The 18,309-nt window shown below is 34.1% G+C and overlaps 3 protein-coding genes and 1 pseudogene across 5 annotated transcripts; 1 reads left to right on the top strand and 3 right to left on the bottom strand.

The window, feature by feature from the left end:
• Positions 1-321: 321 nt before the first annotated feature.
• On the bottom strand, positions 322-3,375 carry LOC149496492 (uncharacterized; annotated as a pseudogene).
• Positions 3,376-6,627: 3,252 nt separating this feature from the next.
• Positions 6,628-9,689, bottom strand: LOC105642600 (uncharacterized). Its single transcript, XM_012227477.4, has 3 exons — positions 9,420-9,689; positions 9,186-9,315; positions 6,628-7,818 (listed from the first exon to the last, which is right to left on the bottom strand). The coding sequence occupies exons 1-3, from the start codon at positions 9,550-9,552 to the stop codon at positions 6,924-6,926; spliced, it is 1,158 nt and encodes a 385-aa protein (XP_012082867.1). The 5' UTR covers positions 9,553-9,689; the 3' UTR covers positions 6,628-6,923.
• Positions 9,690-11,006: 1,317 nt separating this feature from the next.
• Positions 11,007-14,705, top strand: ATERDJ3B (DNAJ heat shock family protein). The gene is made up of 10 exons (XM_012227478.4): positions 11,007-11,347; positions 11,445-11,593; positions 11,689-11,821; positions 12,231-12,342; positions 13,099-13,215; positions 13,492-13,578; positions 13,825-13,884; positions 13,962-14,039; positions 14,153-14,224; positions 14,334-14,705. The coding sequence occupies exons 1-10, from the start codon at positions 11,274-11,276 to the stop codon at positions 14,490-14,492; spliced, it is 1,041 nt and encodes a 346-aa protein (XP_012082868.1). The 5' UTR covers positions 11,007-11,273; the 3' UTR covers positions 14,493-14,705.
• Positions 14,706-15,351: 646 nt separating this feature from the next.
• LOC105642603 (transcription initiation factor TFIID subunit 13-like) lies at positions 15,352-18,109 on the bottom strand. 3 transcript variants are annotated; one of them, XM_012227480.3, is made up of 6 exons: positions 17,888-18,109; positions 17,309-17,442; positions 17,189-17,226; positions 16,215-16,274; positions 16,055-16,129; positions 15,352-15,600 (listed from the first exon to the last, which is right to left on the bottom strand). In XM_012227480.3, exons 2-6 carry the CDS (start codon positions 17,409-17,411, stop codon positions 15,490-15,492), a joined length of 387 nt encoding a protein of 128 aa, XP_012082870.1. In that variant the 5' UTR covers positions 17,412-17,442; positions 17,888-18,109; the 3' UTR covers positions 15,352-15,489. The 3 variants fall into 3 exon arrangements, with proteins under 3 accessions (XP_012082870.1, XP_012082869.1, NP_001295670.1); XM_012227479.3 differs by having other exon boundaries at positions 17,309-17,473; positions 17,888-18,107; NM_001308741.1 differs by lacking the exon at positions 17,888-18,109 and having other exon boundaries at positions 15,490-15,600; positions 17,309-17,411.
• Between the last annotated feature and the right edge of the window lie 200 nt (positions 18,110-18,309).

An 18,309-nucleotide genomic window follows, 5' to 3' on the forward strand; every position in this document is an offset into this window, starting at 1 on the left:
TTTTAAGGAAGGAGTTTAAGTTCTATAAACATATTCTGGCAGTGAAATGTCTATGAAGTGGTTTCACTTGAAACCATAGGCATACAAATGAAGAAATTTTGAATGAAGGAGAAAAACATACAGATATTGGACTTACAGACAGATTTTTCACCTGGATTTAATGGACTTAGTTACCCCACAAGAATCTACAGAAGAAAACATGGCGTTTAATCTCCATCAAAATATTTGCAGACTGCCAAATGCACGCACGATGGATGCAACCTGTACTTCTGATATCCTGTTTTGGTAATTCACAAGTTTTAGGTTCTATACCAGCCACCATTATTTAAAGTCCTTCTGAAACTGCCACCTTCTGGCTTTTAAAATACCACGCTCTAAAATAGACATCGTACAAGCATCAGGAAAAATCCCTTTCTCAGACATTTGATTAAGCAAGTTGTCAGCCCTATCCACATCTCCCCTACTAAAACAACCAGATAGAAGAGCCGTGTATGTTACTGTATCAGGTTGTAGTCCTTCATCTATCATTTGATCAATAGGCATATGGCATCCTCAGGTTATTTGCCTTGCAACGTCCATCAATCAAAACTGTATAACAAACAGTATCCAGCTTGATCCCCATATTCTTCATTGTGTCAAACAATTGAAAGCACAAATGCATTTTCATTGCCTTCCTTTTGACTTTCTGAGGAACCTACCAGCCTTATATGTGCTTTTTGGTGAGCATCAAGCAAAACTGTGAAAGTAACTAATCAGGTTTAATTCCTCTTTTTCTCATATCACGGAAAAGATCATGGCTTTCCTGTAAGCAATTCATCCTGCAGTAACTATTTATCATTATTGTGTAGGTAATGATATCAGGGATCAACCCTCTCCTGGATAAAATGTCATAAACTGATTGTGCCTTTCTCACATCTCCAGCCTGACATAAAGCAGCAATTATTTTACCAAACATGACATTGCTGGGTTCCTGTTTGAGAGCCAACATTGTTTCTAGCAACATAAGGATTTTGACATTATCCCCTTCCTCACACAGGTTTTTTAGAAGATTATAGCAGCAACTTCTCTTAACTAAATTTCCCTGTCTTGAAAGTTTTAAAGAAAAGTTCAAAAGCCTCAGTAGATATGGTTAGCCTTACAGAATCCTTTATCATAGCAGCATAAGTATCTAAATTTTTATCCTCTATGCTATTGAAAAATTCTTCAGCTTCTTTCACTTTGCCTCCAATACACAAACTTTCAACTATAACATTGTGCATAACAGCATTAGGTTTCAGATTCTGTGTCTCCATAAAATCCAAAAGGTAAAATGCCTGAATTGCATGGCCTTGTCTACAAAATCCACTAGCAAGTACAGTGTAAGTGACAATATCTGGCTCAATACCATTTCTCTCATTTCTTCAAATACCCTAAAAGCATCATCCAAATTTCCTTGGCAACAATAACCGTTAATTAGAGTTGTATAATGCATAATATCCATATCCATTTGCTGGCCCTTCATTTCATCTAGCAATGCTACAGCTTTTTCTAGTTCCCAAGTTTGCACAAGCATCAACTACAATGTGTACGAAACCTCATCTATAAATATGCCTAAGTCCTTAAATTGATTAAATTGATCCACCACTTCAAGATGCATGCCCATTTCAGACAAGGAGTGAAGAATTGATCCAATAACCTCACAATTTATTTTGATATTCTAGATATCATGTCATCGAGGATAGCATATGCTTTTAGCAAATTCCTATCTTTACAAAACCCACGAATCAGTTCACTGTAGGAATGCATATCAGGAACCACACCTTCTTTTTCCATTTCAAGCAAGACACTTTCAGCTTTGTCCAATTTCATCTCATTGCAAAACCCCGAATTGCAACAGTATAAGCATACTCATCTATAGGGACGTTAGCTGCTTTCCATGCTTTAAGCACCTGATAGCCCAATTCGGATTTCTGATTCACACAAAGTCCTTCTATATAAGCCGTATAAGCTTAAAGCATTGGAAGTCGCACCATGCTGCTCCATATCCTTAAGTACATACATAGCCTCTTCCAAACTACCCTTCATACAAAGAGCCCTTATTACAATAGCATAGGTATAATCATTAGGGCTCAAAACCCAACCTCTTCAACTGTTGAAAAATGGCAAGTGCCATATCGAATTTCCTATTCTCAATCAGTCTATTCATAAGGAAATTACAGGTAAATATTCTAGGCACGAATCCACGCCTTCCCGTCTGAAAACAATGCATCAGTAGCCTCATCAAACTACCAGCACTAACATATGACTTAACCACCGCATCATATACTTTAAATAGAAACAAAGAGTGTTGCTTAGCATCATCAGCACCGCTATTGCAAAGCGTATCAAGCAAGCATGAAATATCAAAGAACTGTCACTGTCATTGCTAGAAAACAAAATAAGATCCAGGAAAATTAAATGGAGGTTCTTTTGAAGACCTCCATCACAAAGAATTCTAAAATGGCAGCATAAGTAGAGACATCATGTTTAAAGCCTAAGTCTTTCAATTGGCAAAAGAAAGAGAACGCTTGATGAGGTAGTTTTTTAAGGCTATATAAGATATCAGCAACCTGAAAAGCATCTAATTGTAGTAGCTGTTGTTGCTGCCATTTGGTTCAGTGACGCCATCGTTAGTGGTGGTGGTGGCGGCGGTCAAGTGGGCAAGCGTTGACAGGAATTTGCGTTTGAAGTGAAAGACTGCAACGGAGTTGTGCTTAATACTGAGTAGTTTGTATTGAAATTAGAGAGTAACCTGGTAGATAAAACCCACATGGAAGTTGATATCTTCTTCATTTGAAACAGAGATGGAAAACAGAGAGCGGAGGATTCAATTCGAATAAAAGAAGGTGTTTTGTCTAGGGTTTTAAAGGGTGTTTTTAGATATCAGAATAAAAAAGTATAAATGTGGACCCCATAACTTAGCTAACCCAAATTTAGTTCTATCAAAACGACACCGCATAACCAGAGAAATAAAAATTTCCGTGTCCCCTTCTCTTCGGTCTTTACTCTTCTCTGCTCTCGCTCAAAGCCTACTCTCTGCAGCCCGCATCCACAAATATGAAAGCAGTGGCATGCACCCAGAAATATTAATTGAGTGTAATCGCAAAGGGATCTAATTAATTAACAAAGTAGCTATTCTCTAATGCAAGCCCTAAGCATTCTTTATCCATTTTCAAGGCTTTGTATACTGCATCAGCTAATTAGAATCCAGGATTCTATGGTCCAAGAAACTAATCGAATATCTAAGGACACAAACATTCTGAAGAGAAAGAAACAATTCATCAAACAAGAAGAGGAAAATATAAAATGGGTTCCAAAAAACAACATATTAGAACAAACAAACACACATACCTGATCTTGCTATCCAAAATCATGGCCGCAAAAAGAGCAACTTATGCTTCAAATTCTGTTTTCGTGTTAAATATGGTATCGATTTCTTTGTTGCCAATTGCCGCTGTGAATGTGTTTTTCATCAACCCAAAACTCATTTCTTGCACCTAGACAATGAATCTAAAACATCTACAACTTTTCTTGCTTCTACTATTATTGGCCGGTTACCGCTCCTAGATACTGCAGATTCTTCAATAGACAAAAAAAAAAAAAAATTAATTAAGAGAGAAAGAACAAGATTTGATAAAGAAAGAAGGTCCAGGGCAGAGACGGTGAGATCGAGATAGGAGAAGGGGACGGTTAATGTTTGTTTTCCTTTCCTCTATGCGGCGTCGTATGGGAAATTGATTGTGCTTGGGCCAAGTAACCCAAGGTCAATTGTGGAACCTAATTTTTTAAGGGAAAATAATTAACTTATGTCCGAGGCTTGATTAAACTAACTAAGTCATTCAGCACTTTGATAATATTAATTAACGGTTTCCAAGGTGTAACTCTATCAAACCATTTAGTCCTTTCAACTATTTTCTCTAAATTTTTCCCTTAAAACCTTTAAAAAAGACTAAAATATCCTGAAAGTTAACAAGGGTAAATAATTAATTCATCTTTGAAGTTTGACCAAACTAACTAAGCTATTTTTTCAGTTTAACAATATTAATTAATGATCTCCGAGATTTATCTATGTCAAACTATTTGGCTCATTTTTTCCAGATTTTCCATTATAACCTTTAAAAAAAAAGACTAAAATACGCTAATATTTAAGAAGAAAAAGACTAAATTACTCTATGTTACAATTTTCAGTTGTCGTAGGAGGAAAACGAAGAGTCTGGTATAAATTATTTTGTCTAGACAATGATGGTTTTGGAATTTTCTTTTACATATTTTTTTAGCTTGATTTTTTTTAAGATATCAAAATTTTTTGCACTTTTTTCGCATTTGTCGGGTGAATATATATATATATATATATACCTATATATGAGGAAATTAAATCCGAATGAAAACTGCACGGAGCCAAATGGCTCCATATAAATCATCATCTAAGAACTAACGAATCTCTTGGTCCTGTGAATATTTCTAGATGTATGTTTTCCCTCACTCGATTGGGATTGTTCATAGACGTTCATTTAATGATTTAAATGCAGAAATCTTAAAAAATCAATTAGATGCTTTTTCATATTTGTTCTCGTCCTGAAGGCAGGTATGCTTACATATGATTTATGTGGTCGCTAATTGGGAGAAGTGGTCATTTCCTCACCAAAATGTTTCCCTTGGTTGGAATTTTGTTAGCTAATAAATTTTTGGAGCAAAATGTATACTCCAGAATTTAATTTTCTGATTATTTGAATAAAAATTGGGTATACATTCTTCTTAAATTACGTGGAGCCTACATTTATATAAGTTGTGGAAAGAAAATTTGTATATTTTTTCATATGCAACAATCATACATAAATAAAATTGCGACATTACGAAAAATAAAATAAAATGAAAATCTTCATACGCTTTCACAAAAGTGTTGTCAACGTGTCCACTAAAATATCCAAAGAAACGAAGAACCAGTTGTATGGTGATTAGCTCAGCTTCTAATATAAGTAGGTTTTATTTAATTTATTTGTCCTATTATCTTAGTAATATGGTACTTATATCACATTTCTAGCCAGTGCGCTCTCTTCATGAGTGGCTAGGCCAGGTTGCCTATGGACGGCACATACTGGCAATCCCGACCGGTTGCAAAACGCACGCGACCTTTATGATTTATGAATGACAGAACCATTAGTTCGTTTTCATCATCATTATTATTATTATTATTATTTGAAAGGAAGTTCGTTTTCATTAATTACTGTCACGTAATTAAATTAAGAGCATTGACTTGTTATTTTTTTTATTGTATGAAAGTAGCAAGAGTCAATTATTTTGCTATATGTAGTATACCACATGTCGCATTCAAATAAAAAGACCATGCTTTTTTTTCTAAATAGCTAAATAATGCATATATGATTTAATAATATATTTAAATTTAGATTTTTCTCTTTTAATATTAAAATAAGGTTAATTTAATTAATAAAACTTAAAGAAAATTAATCAGGGTTTAATTTCATTGATTTATAATAATAACAGTAAATATCGAATACATTATCAATAGAAATGATAATGTTTTTTTTAGGAAAGAAATAATAATGTGTTTTAAAATAATTAATTAGAAAAAAAAAAAAGTCTTGGATGATGATACGTCACTGTGTACGCTGGCTTCCAGACTCTTAGGTGCAAATTTGCAACGTGAATTGTTGCAGGTCGTTGAGATATTTAAAATGTAGGTGAAGGAATTAATGTATGTATGGAACTACATATATACTTTTTAATATTTCACATAGCATATATAATTAATTCTTGAATTTTTATAAAAAAAATTCTAAACTTTAGAACCGATCTTATAATATTTTAAATTTTACTTTTTGTAATAATCTTACAGTTTTTTATAACAAAAGTAATAATTTTTACTAGTTTTGGTTTTATAATGATTAATGCAACTTTTGCAACAATAAATTTTTAACTATTAAATAGAGGTTTCGATCTAATTTTACAAGTTGAAATGTTTAATAGGTCAAATGAAGTGTTTAATAAGTCCAGCTTTATAAATTGAAGTACTCAATATATTAAAGTAAAAATTGAGAGTACAAAATTTTCCGTGAAAAGTATAAGAGTGAATTTATATATTGAATACTCATAAAAAATGTGAAAAGAGACACAAGCCACACATTAACATTTATATACATCAAGCTTGAAATTGAATTTTATTAATTGACGTCCCATATAATAATACTACTGTAATAAATAATTTAGTTCTATTTAATTAATATCCCAATTAATATGTGTATGTATTGAGAGTGAGAGATCGATGATGAAAAATAAATCAATCATTTTCCCAAACGTATGTCTTTTCTCTCTCTTCTACAGACTTCTTATAACATAATGAATTGACTAATCAATACATCAAATTAATGTGATACACAATGCGTATAATTTAATATCAGTCTTCTCATTTATGTAAAAAGTGAAAATTTCAAATTTAAATCATTTCGACCATAAAAATTTCGTTAATTTGGAGAGCCACATGAGAAATCTTTAATGATTTGTTACATATTGAATTGTGGCCGGAAAAAAAAGATGAAAGAAAATTCAAAAGTAATATATTGAGGAGATTTTAAAAAATTCAATATTTATAAATAAACATTCAACCATATCACCGTTCATATATTTTATTTTATATGATAATTAGCATTGGACATTCTCTAAACCAAGCTCTCTTATTATTATAGTCTCTCTACAGCAAACATTAACGTTACAAAACTACAATTGCACACATTTGACACTTCTACAGACTGTAAAAAGAAAACATACTCTCAGATATTGTGTACTGCTATGCTAACAAGTAAAGACGTGCTCCTCTTGGATTTAGCGAACAATAATGGAAACCCAGATATTAATTGTCTCAACGATATCAACTTTTTCTGCAAATTCAATCAAGAAAGAAGCCAACTAGCGATCACATTTATGTTGCCATAACCCATATGCTGCACTTGCTGTCCTTTATCATCTCCTTCCCAGCAGTCATTATCACTGTCCCAGAGTGAACATATTACATTATTTTCTTGCATAATTTCTTCCCAGCTCCAATCAAACCTGTAATCTTCAAAACATGAAGCCATTGAAGAACTAGAGTATAAATCATAGGTGTCATCACTACATGACTTAGTAGAATTACCAAATTCTCCTTCACTACTAGTTTTGTAATTTGGACTACTCAGAACCTCAGTCATCTCATTTCCCCTCTCCTCCTTCGTAGTTAGGGTTTCCAGCAACTCGTTTTGTATAATATCATCATCGCAAAACAACATTTCTGCATCAAACCCTAACTGATTTTCTTGTAATAATTTTTCAGCTTCTATGCTTTTTTCTTTGCTTGAATCCAAAATTAACCCTTCTATGGATTCTCGACATGGATAACTCACAAGATCCGTTTCGTCCTTGTCTTCTACTACTACTAACTGGTCCAGAATCAAAGTGTCTGTCTGTGGGATAGGTGTTTGTGGCATTGGTTGCAAAGAAGCAGCAGCAGCAGTAGCAGCAGCAGGAGGAGCTTCTTTATTATTACTGTTATTATTATTATTGTTGTTATTGTTATTATTTGCGTGTCGTTTGTTATTCTTGAATGAGCATCTACTTTTTTTACTACCTCCTGGTTTACTGTTGCTTGCAATATTGCTATGGCTGATCTTAGCTTTATCAATTATCGGCTGTAGACGCTCATTTCCAAGTCTCCTAAAGATGTGGACTTTCCTACTCAAATGAGAATTCCAATAGTTCTTTATCTCGTTGTCTGTTCTTCCTGGCAAGTGGCTGGCTATCAAAGACCATCTGCGAAAGAAGAATGACACAGATGGATTAATTATTACCATTAGATGTGATTAAATAATAATAATAATAAAAAAAAAACATTTCTTAACACAGTAAAACAATGAGTCAATGACTAGTGAAGATTAAATGAAATTTGACAGCAACTGCTAAAAGCAGGAAGAGACCGGTAACGACAGTCAGAGTCATCACCGGTCAGCAGAAAAAAGAGCAGACATTTAAATACTGACGCCAGTAGTACGTACTGACATCAGTAAGTTAAGTGATTAGTAAATGGGTAAGAAAGGGATGAGATTCATTCATTATTATTGTCTTTTTCCCCTGATAGGTAGGCTAAACATAATAATATAGACATATATACGCTTTTTTATGAAAAATTTTATATTACCTTTAATTTTTATTTTAACATGTAGTTTAGAATAATTTTGTATTACCTTTAATTTTTATTTATTTTAACCTATAGTTTAGAATTCATAAAGTTAGGCCTATTTAATACTTCAACAACTAAAATCTTGAGTTTTGAGATTATTATAAATATCAAAAAAATTTGTAGTACTATAAAAGTTTGCAATAAAAGGTACAAATATGAAATTATGTATTTAGAACAAAGGAAATAAATAAAAAAAAAGCTTATGCTTAAATACCGATCACATGATTAGACTACGAAAAATAATATTTAAATTAAATATAATTATCTTTCGTTGCATCATATTATAACAAATTTGTATTGATAAATGACAAATAGTATATTTCATGTCACATTTACATGAGATTTTTAGATATACACTTATTATTACACATATATTGACCTAGTAGATAAGTATATTCATTTATGCTACTGAAGAATAAATCTAACAAGCATAAAAAGACTAGCCAGTGACAATTAAGGAGTGTAAATCACATGCTGCAAGTTAAAAAGAATTAACTCTTTCACAAGAAAATGATTAAAAAAGCTGTTGTCAATGCTAGGCAGTCTGTCATCAATGAGCTGCTCCCTTCCAAACCGCACCAACTATTTTGGGAGGCGGGGCAGGAATATTAAAGTAAAAGAACAGAAAGAAAGAGAAAGGAAGAGAAAGAAAAACTTGACAAAATGTTTATAGTACACGTTTTTCTTTTCTTTTTTTTTTAAAAAAAAAAAAAAAAAACTAATTTAGCAGCATTGGAGTCCTTTATCAAACGGCATTATGAGTTTTAACTTTCATTCTTTTATATAATTAATTGTTTATGGGCTGATCCGACACCGACAAAGAATAGTTATGTTTTCGTGACATGAACACGGACCTAAATACTTTACAGATAAATTAATAAAAAGAAATAATGTGCTCCTTAGAAAGAAAAAAAAAAAAAAACTTGTAAGTTTTACTAACCTATTTCCCAGAGAAGCATGTAGCTTGAAAATAATTTCTTCCTCTTGAGGAGTAATGTTTCCTCTTTTCAAGTCAGCTCTCAAATAGTTAATCCATCTTAGTCTGCAACTTTTTCCACATCTCAATAACCCTTTTCAAACACACAAGGGAAAAAGATGGTACATTACATTTTAGGAAAGAGACAACTTAATTTAGCAACTATTAATTATAATTCTTTTTAGCTTAGTTAATTACCTGCATTCTTAGGCAGAGATCTCCATGACCCTTCCCCATTAGCTTCAATATACTTGGTCAATTTCTCATCCTCCTCCGCCGTCCACCGCCCCCTCTTCAGCCCTACCTTTTCACAGCAAGGTGCCCTTCCCATTCTCTGCTTCTGACTCTATTCAACTGAGGTTCAGATATGTAATACACGAAACTTTGTCGTTTTATATATTTGAAATTGAAAGAGGGTAGCTGTGTGCGTAGAAAGTAAGTTGATTTAGAATAGAGCACTGTCTGTGTATTAGTAGTAACATATAACACATATATGTATATATACACACACACACACACACAGAGCGTACGGTCTTTGTGGAGCCCTTGATGGACTATGTGGCTGTTGATTTAGCCACGTGAGTCTAAAGAAACGAAACAGTCGTGGCATCTCTACCGTCCAGAGCTCCTGATGGGAGTTGCATCTCCCACGTTCTTGCATGTACATCTCCTCTTTTCGTATTACACAGAATTCTTCCTTTTTGTCTTTTTTCTGGAAAAAACCCAAAATCCCTGAACTTTACCTACTTTTCTCCTTTAAGTCCCTATTTTTTCGCTTGCAACACAGTGACAGTAAATTCTAAATTTTATATAACAGTAATTAAATAAGAGAAGAATTAGATAGTAATTATCTGCAGAAAACCTACTTTTCTACTGAGATTTATTTGATACAAGCAAAAGAAGTATCAGAACATATCTAATTAAAAGAGAAACTATTGCAAGAAATACAAAAACAAAAATGTCAAATTTCGAAACATAAGCTTTGCTTACAGCTATAATGATGATGACATGTCCTTTTAGTTGATAAAAGAAAAACCTTAATCCTCTTTTGTGGAATTAATAAAATTCATCAAGATAATTTCTCTACTACATGTGAATGATTGGGTAAGATAATAAAATTCATCAAGATAATTTGTGAGTACGAGTCTTATATACTAAATAAATTATTGATAAGAGGTTAAAATCTATGAAAATAAAGTTGGACAGAACTTACTTGGATTTTCACGAATTAATTATAAAAAGTTAACGGTATCTAAACAGCTTGATAATTTTTCACCCTTATAATTTGATATTTGAATGAATAAATCGTATTAAATAATCTGCACATTAATGAACAATAGTTCTGGGTTCTAGTTTGTTCTGTTTTGCTTCTTCTTGGGTGCAAGCAGTAAATTTGGTCTGTCATTCATTGATGAGCGGAATAGTTTCCACTCTATGTTAGATGGATGGAAATGATTCCGGAAAAGGTTGCGGTCGCACGGAAAGGTTTCCTTGCAGCATAGAGATGGAATTCAAAATCCAATGTTGGGCTTTACCTAAAACAATAAACGGGCTTCGAAACAAAATACGATCTCAGGCTCGTAGCCTAAAATGGTGTGGGTTGGATTGGTCCATTATCAAGCCCATATAGCAGATCAAGCAGATACGACGACCGTTTAGATTACGGAACACTTCGGCAAAGCGATTACCTACGTGGCTTATACTGATTGGTTGGAACAACCTCAAATGTGTTGTGATTGGTTGATTTCAACAAGAACACGTTGCAAAAGTTAGTCTCTGGTCAAGTCATCGGTGCCCTTCCCATTTGGTGTTTAACTCCTCGGCCAGCGTGACAGCTTCCAGTTTCAGTTATCTGGTTTCTGCCCAAAGCCGAACGCAACGAAAAATTAGAAAGGCAAGAACAAAGCCACGACAAGAGAAAGTGTTGGTTCCATATAGAAACGCGAAAGCTGAACATTTAAGTGTAATTAGTGGAGAGAAAAGTTCTCATAACAAATCGTTTTAGGTTTTGAGATTTGGAGAGATCCAACTCTCTCCTGATTTTAATCTTCAATGGCGCTTCTTCGAGGAGCAAAGCTGTTGTTTCTATTATGCGCGCTGTCATACGTTATCATCGCCATTGCAGGGTAAGCGACCTTCTCTATACATTTGCTTTTTTTTTTTTATTATTATTATTATTATGTACGTCTTATTATTACTAATGCTAATATAATATTTCTGCAGAAAAAGCTATTACGATATATTGCAAGTGCCGAAGGCAGCATCGGATGATCAGATCAAGAGAGCGTATAGAAAGTTGGCATTGAAGTATCACCCTGATAAGAATCCGGGAAATGAAGAGGCTAACAAGCGATTTGCCGAGATTAACAACGGTAAGTCAATAATCTTCAATTTCGTGTACTAGGCATTTCTTTCAATTAATAATGATGAGTTGAGGATTTATTTTGGTTAATTATCTCATTGTCAGCGTATGAGGTGTTATCCGACGGCGAGAAGAGGAATATTTATGATAAGTATGGAGAGGAAGGACTTAAGCAGCATATGGCTAGCGGAGGGAGAGGTGGAGGAATGGGGATGAACATTAATGACCTTTTCAGAGAGTAAGTCGTGCTTCAATTCATTACTGTTATTTTTATTTATTTAATTTCGAAAATTGCGTTATCCAGCTTATGCATTTCTAAGACTGATATTTCAAATCAAAATAATTCCAACTTAACAGAAATTATTAGATTCTTCGTACAGCTCCGATAGTTGATGCCTTCAGATTTAATGGATGGATTGATTCTGGTAAAAATTTGGCTTCTTTATAATCCTAAAACAAGAAAAAAAAAAAAAAAAAAAAAACATGAGGGAATATGGATAAGATGCTGTGTATTCACCTTTATAATGTTAGGAATAAAATGTTTTCCTTTGGAGAAATTCCTAGGTCGTATTTTGCATGCACAAGCATTTTAATTATTGTGATAGGTTGTAGAAAATTATTTAATCTAACTAAATGTTATTTTTTAGTTTTTTTGGCGGAGGTCAAACGGAGGAGGAAGAGAGAATCGTAAAGGGTGATGATGTAATTGTCGAAATGGATGCGACATTAGAAGACTTGTACATGGGTGGCTCACTGAAGGTGAGGATCGTTATATTTACTTTGATTCTTCTCGTTGTACACAGGCCCACTTCTTATTAGCAGATAACATCTGTTGTAGCCTATTTTATGGGAACTTTTGTCTGTATCTTTAGACGAACACTAATATCCCAAACCATCTCACCACAAAAGGAAAACCGGTAAAGAATAAGCTGGAAAAGTTAAACAAGTTAATTAATTGAAAGGAAGGGAAATTCTATCTTTGCATGAGGTGTGAACGGATTATCATTTGGAAGGTTTAGAAAAGGGCATCCCTATCGAATGAGCCTACCCAGTCTTCTAGGAGTTGACAAATGGCATCTATTGAATATAGCCTTCCCCTTGCTTTTACATAAAAGATTGTCTGTGCAACTTGAGGCTCATAGTTTTTTATCATGATTCAAGAAGGAGCAACTTTACCTTTACACCAAGGTTAGCCCTCAATTAACCAACCAGCTGTTAGCAAATTGAAGCAGCTTGTTTTGAATGGTATCAGACAGATCAATGTGTATAGTTCTAAGCCTCTAGGATAAAATCTTAGATTAAAACTGTAGCAGTTGTTTAGTTTTGTTATTTTTTGATATATCTTATACATTGCAGAACTTGCAGGCTGTTCTTTTGTTTAGTCTACCATGTGACACTAGAGAAAATGGAATTTATTTTGCAATGGAGACTTCTTTCTTTCTTCTCCCCCCCCCCCCCCCCCTTTTTTTTTTTTGTGGGTATATTGATAAGCGTTACCTTTATGTGGATTCTCAGGTTTGGAGGGAGAAAAATGTTATTAAGCCAGCCCCTGGTAAAAGACGCTGTAACTGTAGAAATGAAGTCTATCATAAGCAAATTGGTCCAGGGATGTTTCAGCAGATGACAGAACAGGTATACCATTGCTTGAACAAAATTGTTGAAAATCTGATGAATCTCCTTCTCTGTTCATTTCATAATATAAGAGGCAAAAATGTTGATGGAAATACATAATTGAATTGCAACATTTTCTTGCCTCCTTGCTTTCACTCACTGCATTGCTTCGAGCAGGTTGGCCTTTTTGCTTTGGTTGGTTTCTTTGACCGTCATCATAGCATCAACCACTATTACTTCTGAGGCTGCTTCTTAATTCTTTCTAGATTTATTATGTTTTCTGTTGTTTTCTTTCAGGTCTGTGAACAATGCCAAAATGTCAAATTTGAGCGGGAGGGATATTTTATCACAGTTGACATTGAGAAAGGCATGGAAGATGGACAAGTAAGCTCAGTCACCTGATTTAACATGCTTAAAAAACACATTGATGTTTTTTTCTTTCTTTGGTTTACATGCATTTGAATCTCCATTTCAATTACCTGTTTATTGCCATAACCAATTGCTGCCTATCTGACTGTGGAAGTCCTTTGTTGCATGATGAAGCGTTTCTTAACTAATACCTAAAATTGTGTGAGGATCATCCGTATGACTTTTGCAGATTTTAAAATAATGTTCCCATGCACATTGCAGGAGGTGGTTTTCTATGAAGATGGTGAGCCAGTAATAGATGGGGAGCCGGGAGATTTGAAGGTTAGTGTTTAATAATCACTTCTAATGGTGATATGCATCATTCACTTTCATACTAACACTTATCGAACTTCTGGCAGTTCCGGATCCGTACAGCACCTCATGATCGTTTTAGAAGGGAAGGCAATGACTTGCACACAACTGTGACCATAACACTGGTAATTTCATTCGCATGGCACATATATTGTACCTCCCTTTTTGTTTTTGTTATGCAAGTATTGCAAGGTTTGATTCTTCATGTAGTTAATTTCTTTATTAAAATTCTTGACAGGTTCAAGCACTTGTTGGCTTTGAGAAGACTATTAAACACCTTGACGAACATTTAGTGGAGATCGGCACAAAGGTCAGTGTCACACATTTCTGTCTCACTTACCTATAATAATTATCCTGATAAATGATTTGATGAACTGCAAACGTCTGAAACAACAATAACATGTGTGAGCTATGTTCAGGGAATAACTAAACCCAAGGAAGTTAGAAAGTTCAAAGGGGAAGGAATGCCATTGCATTTTAGCACGAAGAAAGGCGATCTTTATGTCACGTACGAGGTTCTTTTTCCCATGTCACTAACTGAGGATCAAAAGACGAAGATCAAAGCAATTCTTGGCTAGGGTATAGAATTAAATTATTTTCTTGGGTTCCAAAATGTTCCCATTGTAACATTAGGTTATATAGAAATCCATAAAGATGTTGAGGCTTTTGTTTTCAGTCATCCTCGCTAAGTAGCAACATACAAGTTGGACCTCTTTTTCCAGCCTTACTTGAGCTATATCTTCCTTGTTCTTCTTTTAAGGAAATATCAATCATTTGATGCGCAGTAAGAACTGAAATCAGAAGAAACCAACCAGTTTTGGTCTTTTTGGCTGATCATGCAAAATTAATGCTATATTGAATGGTCCATTAACATAGATTTTTTTTTTTTTTTGGCCTTTTCGGTTACATGGTATTATCAATTTATTTATAATAATTATACTCCTGATGTAAGTTATTTAAATTCAACTTCTAAAACTGTTGTTTAAATATTGTATCATATTTTAACTCCTGATGCTTCATAGAAACGGGTCACACGGTAAGATGCCTTGCAGAACCTAGTTGACGTATTGACAAATGCATCCATTAGCAATCAACATCGAGGCCAATCATTACTAGTTCCATGCTTCATGGCTTCGACTTTCCAAGTTTTAGTTGACATGGGAGTTGGCATCTCTAGCTATAACCAAATTTGGTATTGACACACGTAATGTAAGTGGATATCAAAATCAATAGCACATCCCATTTTACAACCAAGCTCCACAACTTCTAGATCTGAAAAGCTCAAGCAATACGCAGACGGTAAGAAGAAAAACTTCCATTTCAAATGTCAAGGGGAATTGGAGATTGCTCATCACAAAAGTTTTCATGGCCTTGAAAATAATTTGTCATATGCATTTATCCGAGCTTTCATTTAGAGGATTGCCAATAAAAGAGACCTTTAAATAAACAATTTTTCAAAATACTATTTCCTCATTGGCTGTGAATACAAGGCAATCTTACCACTAGTGAAAACGAAGACTAGTAACTAATAAAATAATATAAAGTTAAGTTGCAAAGTTGACATGTTCTCCTACATCACTCGATTGATGCAAGTTTTTCCTCATCCACTTCAAAAGCTTTCCTTGCTTGTTTCAACTCCTCTTGCATAGATAGAAGTTCAGTACAGCGGTTAAGTTTTGGCAGGTCCTGCAAGGACCGAGATCAATTTCTAGTTCAGAGCAAGACTAAACATACATCTACCAAGAACCAAAAAAGAAACACTTGAATGTGGAAGATGACAAATGAAAGATGTCCAAGTTGCAGACATTCATTAGAGCTCTTTTGCATTATAGCTGTTAATAACAAATTTCATGCACTCATCTTAGTGTTGTGATGTGTGAAAGTATTAAGATTTAGCTAGCATTCGGGGATCCTACAAGGTTTAATCAAATCATGGTTCCCAAAACTCCATTCCCCTTTGCGTCTTCTTCATACACCAAAATAGAGACAATGTTTACTTATTAGTGTTGAAATAGGAAAGCTGTTGGCATATGTAGCTAACATTCAACAACTCATAAATCTGGAGGGTAAAACAGGAAGAAAAGATTTAAGCAAATTCAGAAGCAAACGTGAAGATAAAAGACTTCATCGTTCAAAATACCTTGCGAATTAAGTACAGAAAATCCTCAACTAAGAGCTTTCCCCTTTTTGATCCTATGTCTTGTGCTTTATGCGCCTGCATAAAGTTAGCAGACAGATAAACACCCATAATGCTGCATTGGTTGAAGTGATCATACCTACTAACCTAAAAGACTGCTTACCAAATCAGTAACATACTCCACAACAATATCCTCCACAAGTGCCACAGTTTCTGGAAGAGGCTGATTATCCCAAAAAAAAAAAAAGTCATAAGCATATTGACAATATACCAACCAATCTAACATGCAAAAACTAGGCAACATTTTGACCAACATGTTTAATGGCGATAATGAGAGAATTGCTTGTTGATCATAGAAAAGATAAATAATAAGAGATTTGCTTGCAGCAGGTAAGTGTTGGCCTTATAAGCTCCTCATAAAAAGATAATATACTTCTAAGCGTACTGGTGATTTGGTGTTATTACCTCAAAAATAAGAATTCCATCCTATTGGCTTGAGTTTGATATTACCCCAAACGCAAGAATTATTAGGACTTGAGCAGCGATCAATATGCATATATGTCAGCGGTGTTAACTTGCTTTTCAAGATTTCAAAGGTTTTTCAGCTAATTTGGAATCTTAAAGGTGTACATGGGCATATCTATGTCTAACAATATCACTTCGGGTGCAAGCAAGAGTCGAGTACTTCTTGGAACCATATTAACTAAAAATGGATTGAGAAGGGAAAAAAGATTCTATATGATCATAATCATCCAACAAATGCTTATGCGCTCATCTAAAATTTTTGATAAACAAACAAACAAAATCATTATCTAATGACTCATTGATGGACTTCCCCCACTACATAGATTGAAATTGAGTTCCCATGAGATTTCAGCAAGAATCTGGCAAGATACTTGGAGCAAACTCAACTCTGTTTGGTTGCTGTTAATTGATATGGAACTCTGATGATTGATAATGCAGATATGCTGACCAGAGATAAAAGAGAGTGATATAGAAAGAGGCGCAAGACATAAATGAAACAGATATTATGCTTGTAGCGATGGTATATAATACTAAATTGCAATGGACAAATTTTAATTGCAGAGGGCATTGTCCCTGTCATTGTAAGATATGCAAAGTTATGGTATCACTTACATTAGGGTCATCTCCAAAACCATACATCATGTGCTGCACTGTAGCATCCATCCAAAATATGAGGAAAAATTAGCTCTAAATCCAAGGGAAAACTTGCACAAAAGTTATTCATTCACTTACAGTCTTTCTGAAAGACTCCTCTCTTTCGCTTAAATGAAGTTTCAGAAGGCTGCGAGGTTCCAACTTTTGATTTTGATGAGGGCCCTGCAGATAAGTTGTTCATCTTCTATGCGCTAATTGTTTCCTCTGAATATCTATCACAGGGATGAATTTCTAGTCACCAGCCTATCAAATGCAACAAGAATCCAAAGTCCAATGAACTGAAGTTCATCAACAACCAATATTGAAACACAAATACAGGATAAAGCACAAAGCAAAGGTAAGTATCTCCTCTATCCAATTACAAAAACTTGTCACATTGAGCAAGAATCATGCCCAAATTAATCACAACCTAGAAAAATCCTGCAATTCCCAACAAGTTGAGCTAAGAAGAACCAAAAAATACAAACTAAAAACCAACCAAAGTTAAATAAAGCAAGATCACCAACGAGGACCGCATAATAAAAATCAGGAAAAATCCTAAACCAAAAATGATTCCACCAAGCATGCGAAGGTAGAGAACAGAAAAGAATTCACTCTTTTATAAGATAAACAATCACAGAAAATAAAAACGAAAGAACAACAGGAAAGAGTACAAACCAAAATATGTATTGGATTATTGAAAGCAATATCCAACTGAAACCGAATGCTTCGTTTTTATTTTAAGAAAAAAAATTGAATCTCCACAAGATACAAATAAGACTCTCAGCTCAGGCTCCAGTTTCTTCTTATCAATTTATCGCTACTCGTATGTCGGTTTGCACAGCCCTCTGTTTTTTCAAACACAGTCAACTACGGCGAAAACATAAAAACGCAATTCCATCCGATCCGACACGGCGAGTTTTAATGTTTATATTTTTTATTCGGTTTGATTTGATTTTAACTGTTTTGACCTCAAAACCGTAAATCAAACCGATCATTCTGAGATTTATTTTTCATGTTATATCAATTTCAATATAGTTTAATTTGAAAATTAATCAATTTTATAAAATTAAAAATATTAAAGCTCTAATAAATTTTTA

This window comes from Jatropha curcas, chromosome 5, assembly GCF_041381405.1.
Source record: "Jatropha curcas cultivar XTBG-Jc1 chromosome 5, XTBG_Jcur_1.0, whole genome shotgun sequence".
NCBI classification, from domain to species: Eukaryota; Viridiplantae; Streptophyta; class Magnoliopsida; order Malpighiales; family Euphorbiaceae; genus Jatropha; species Jatropha curcas.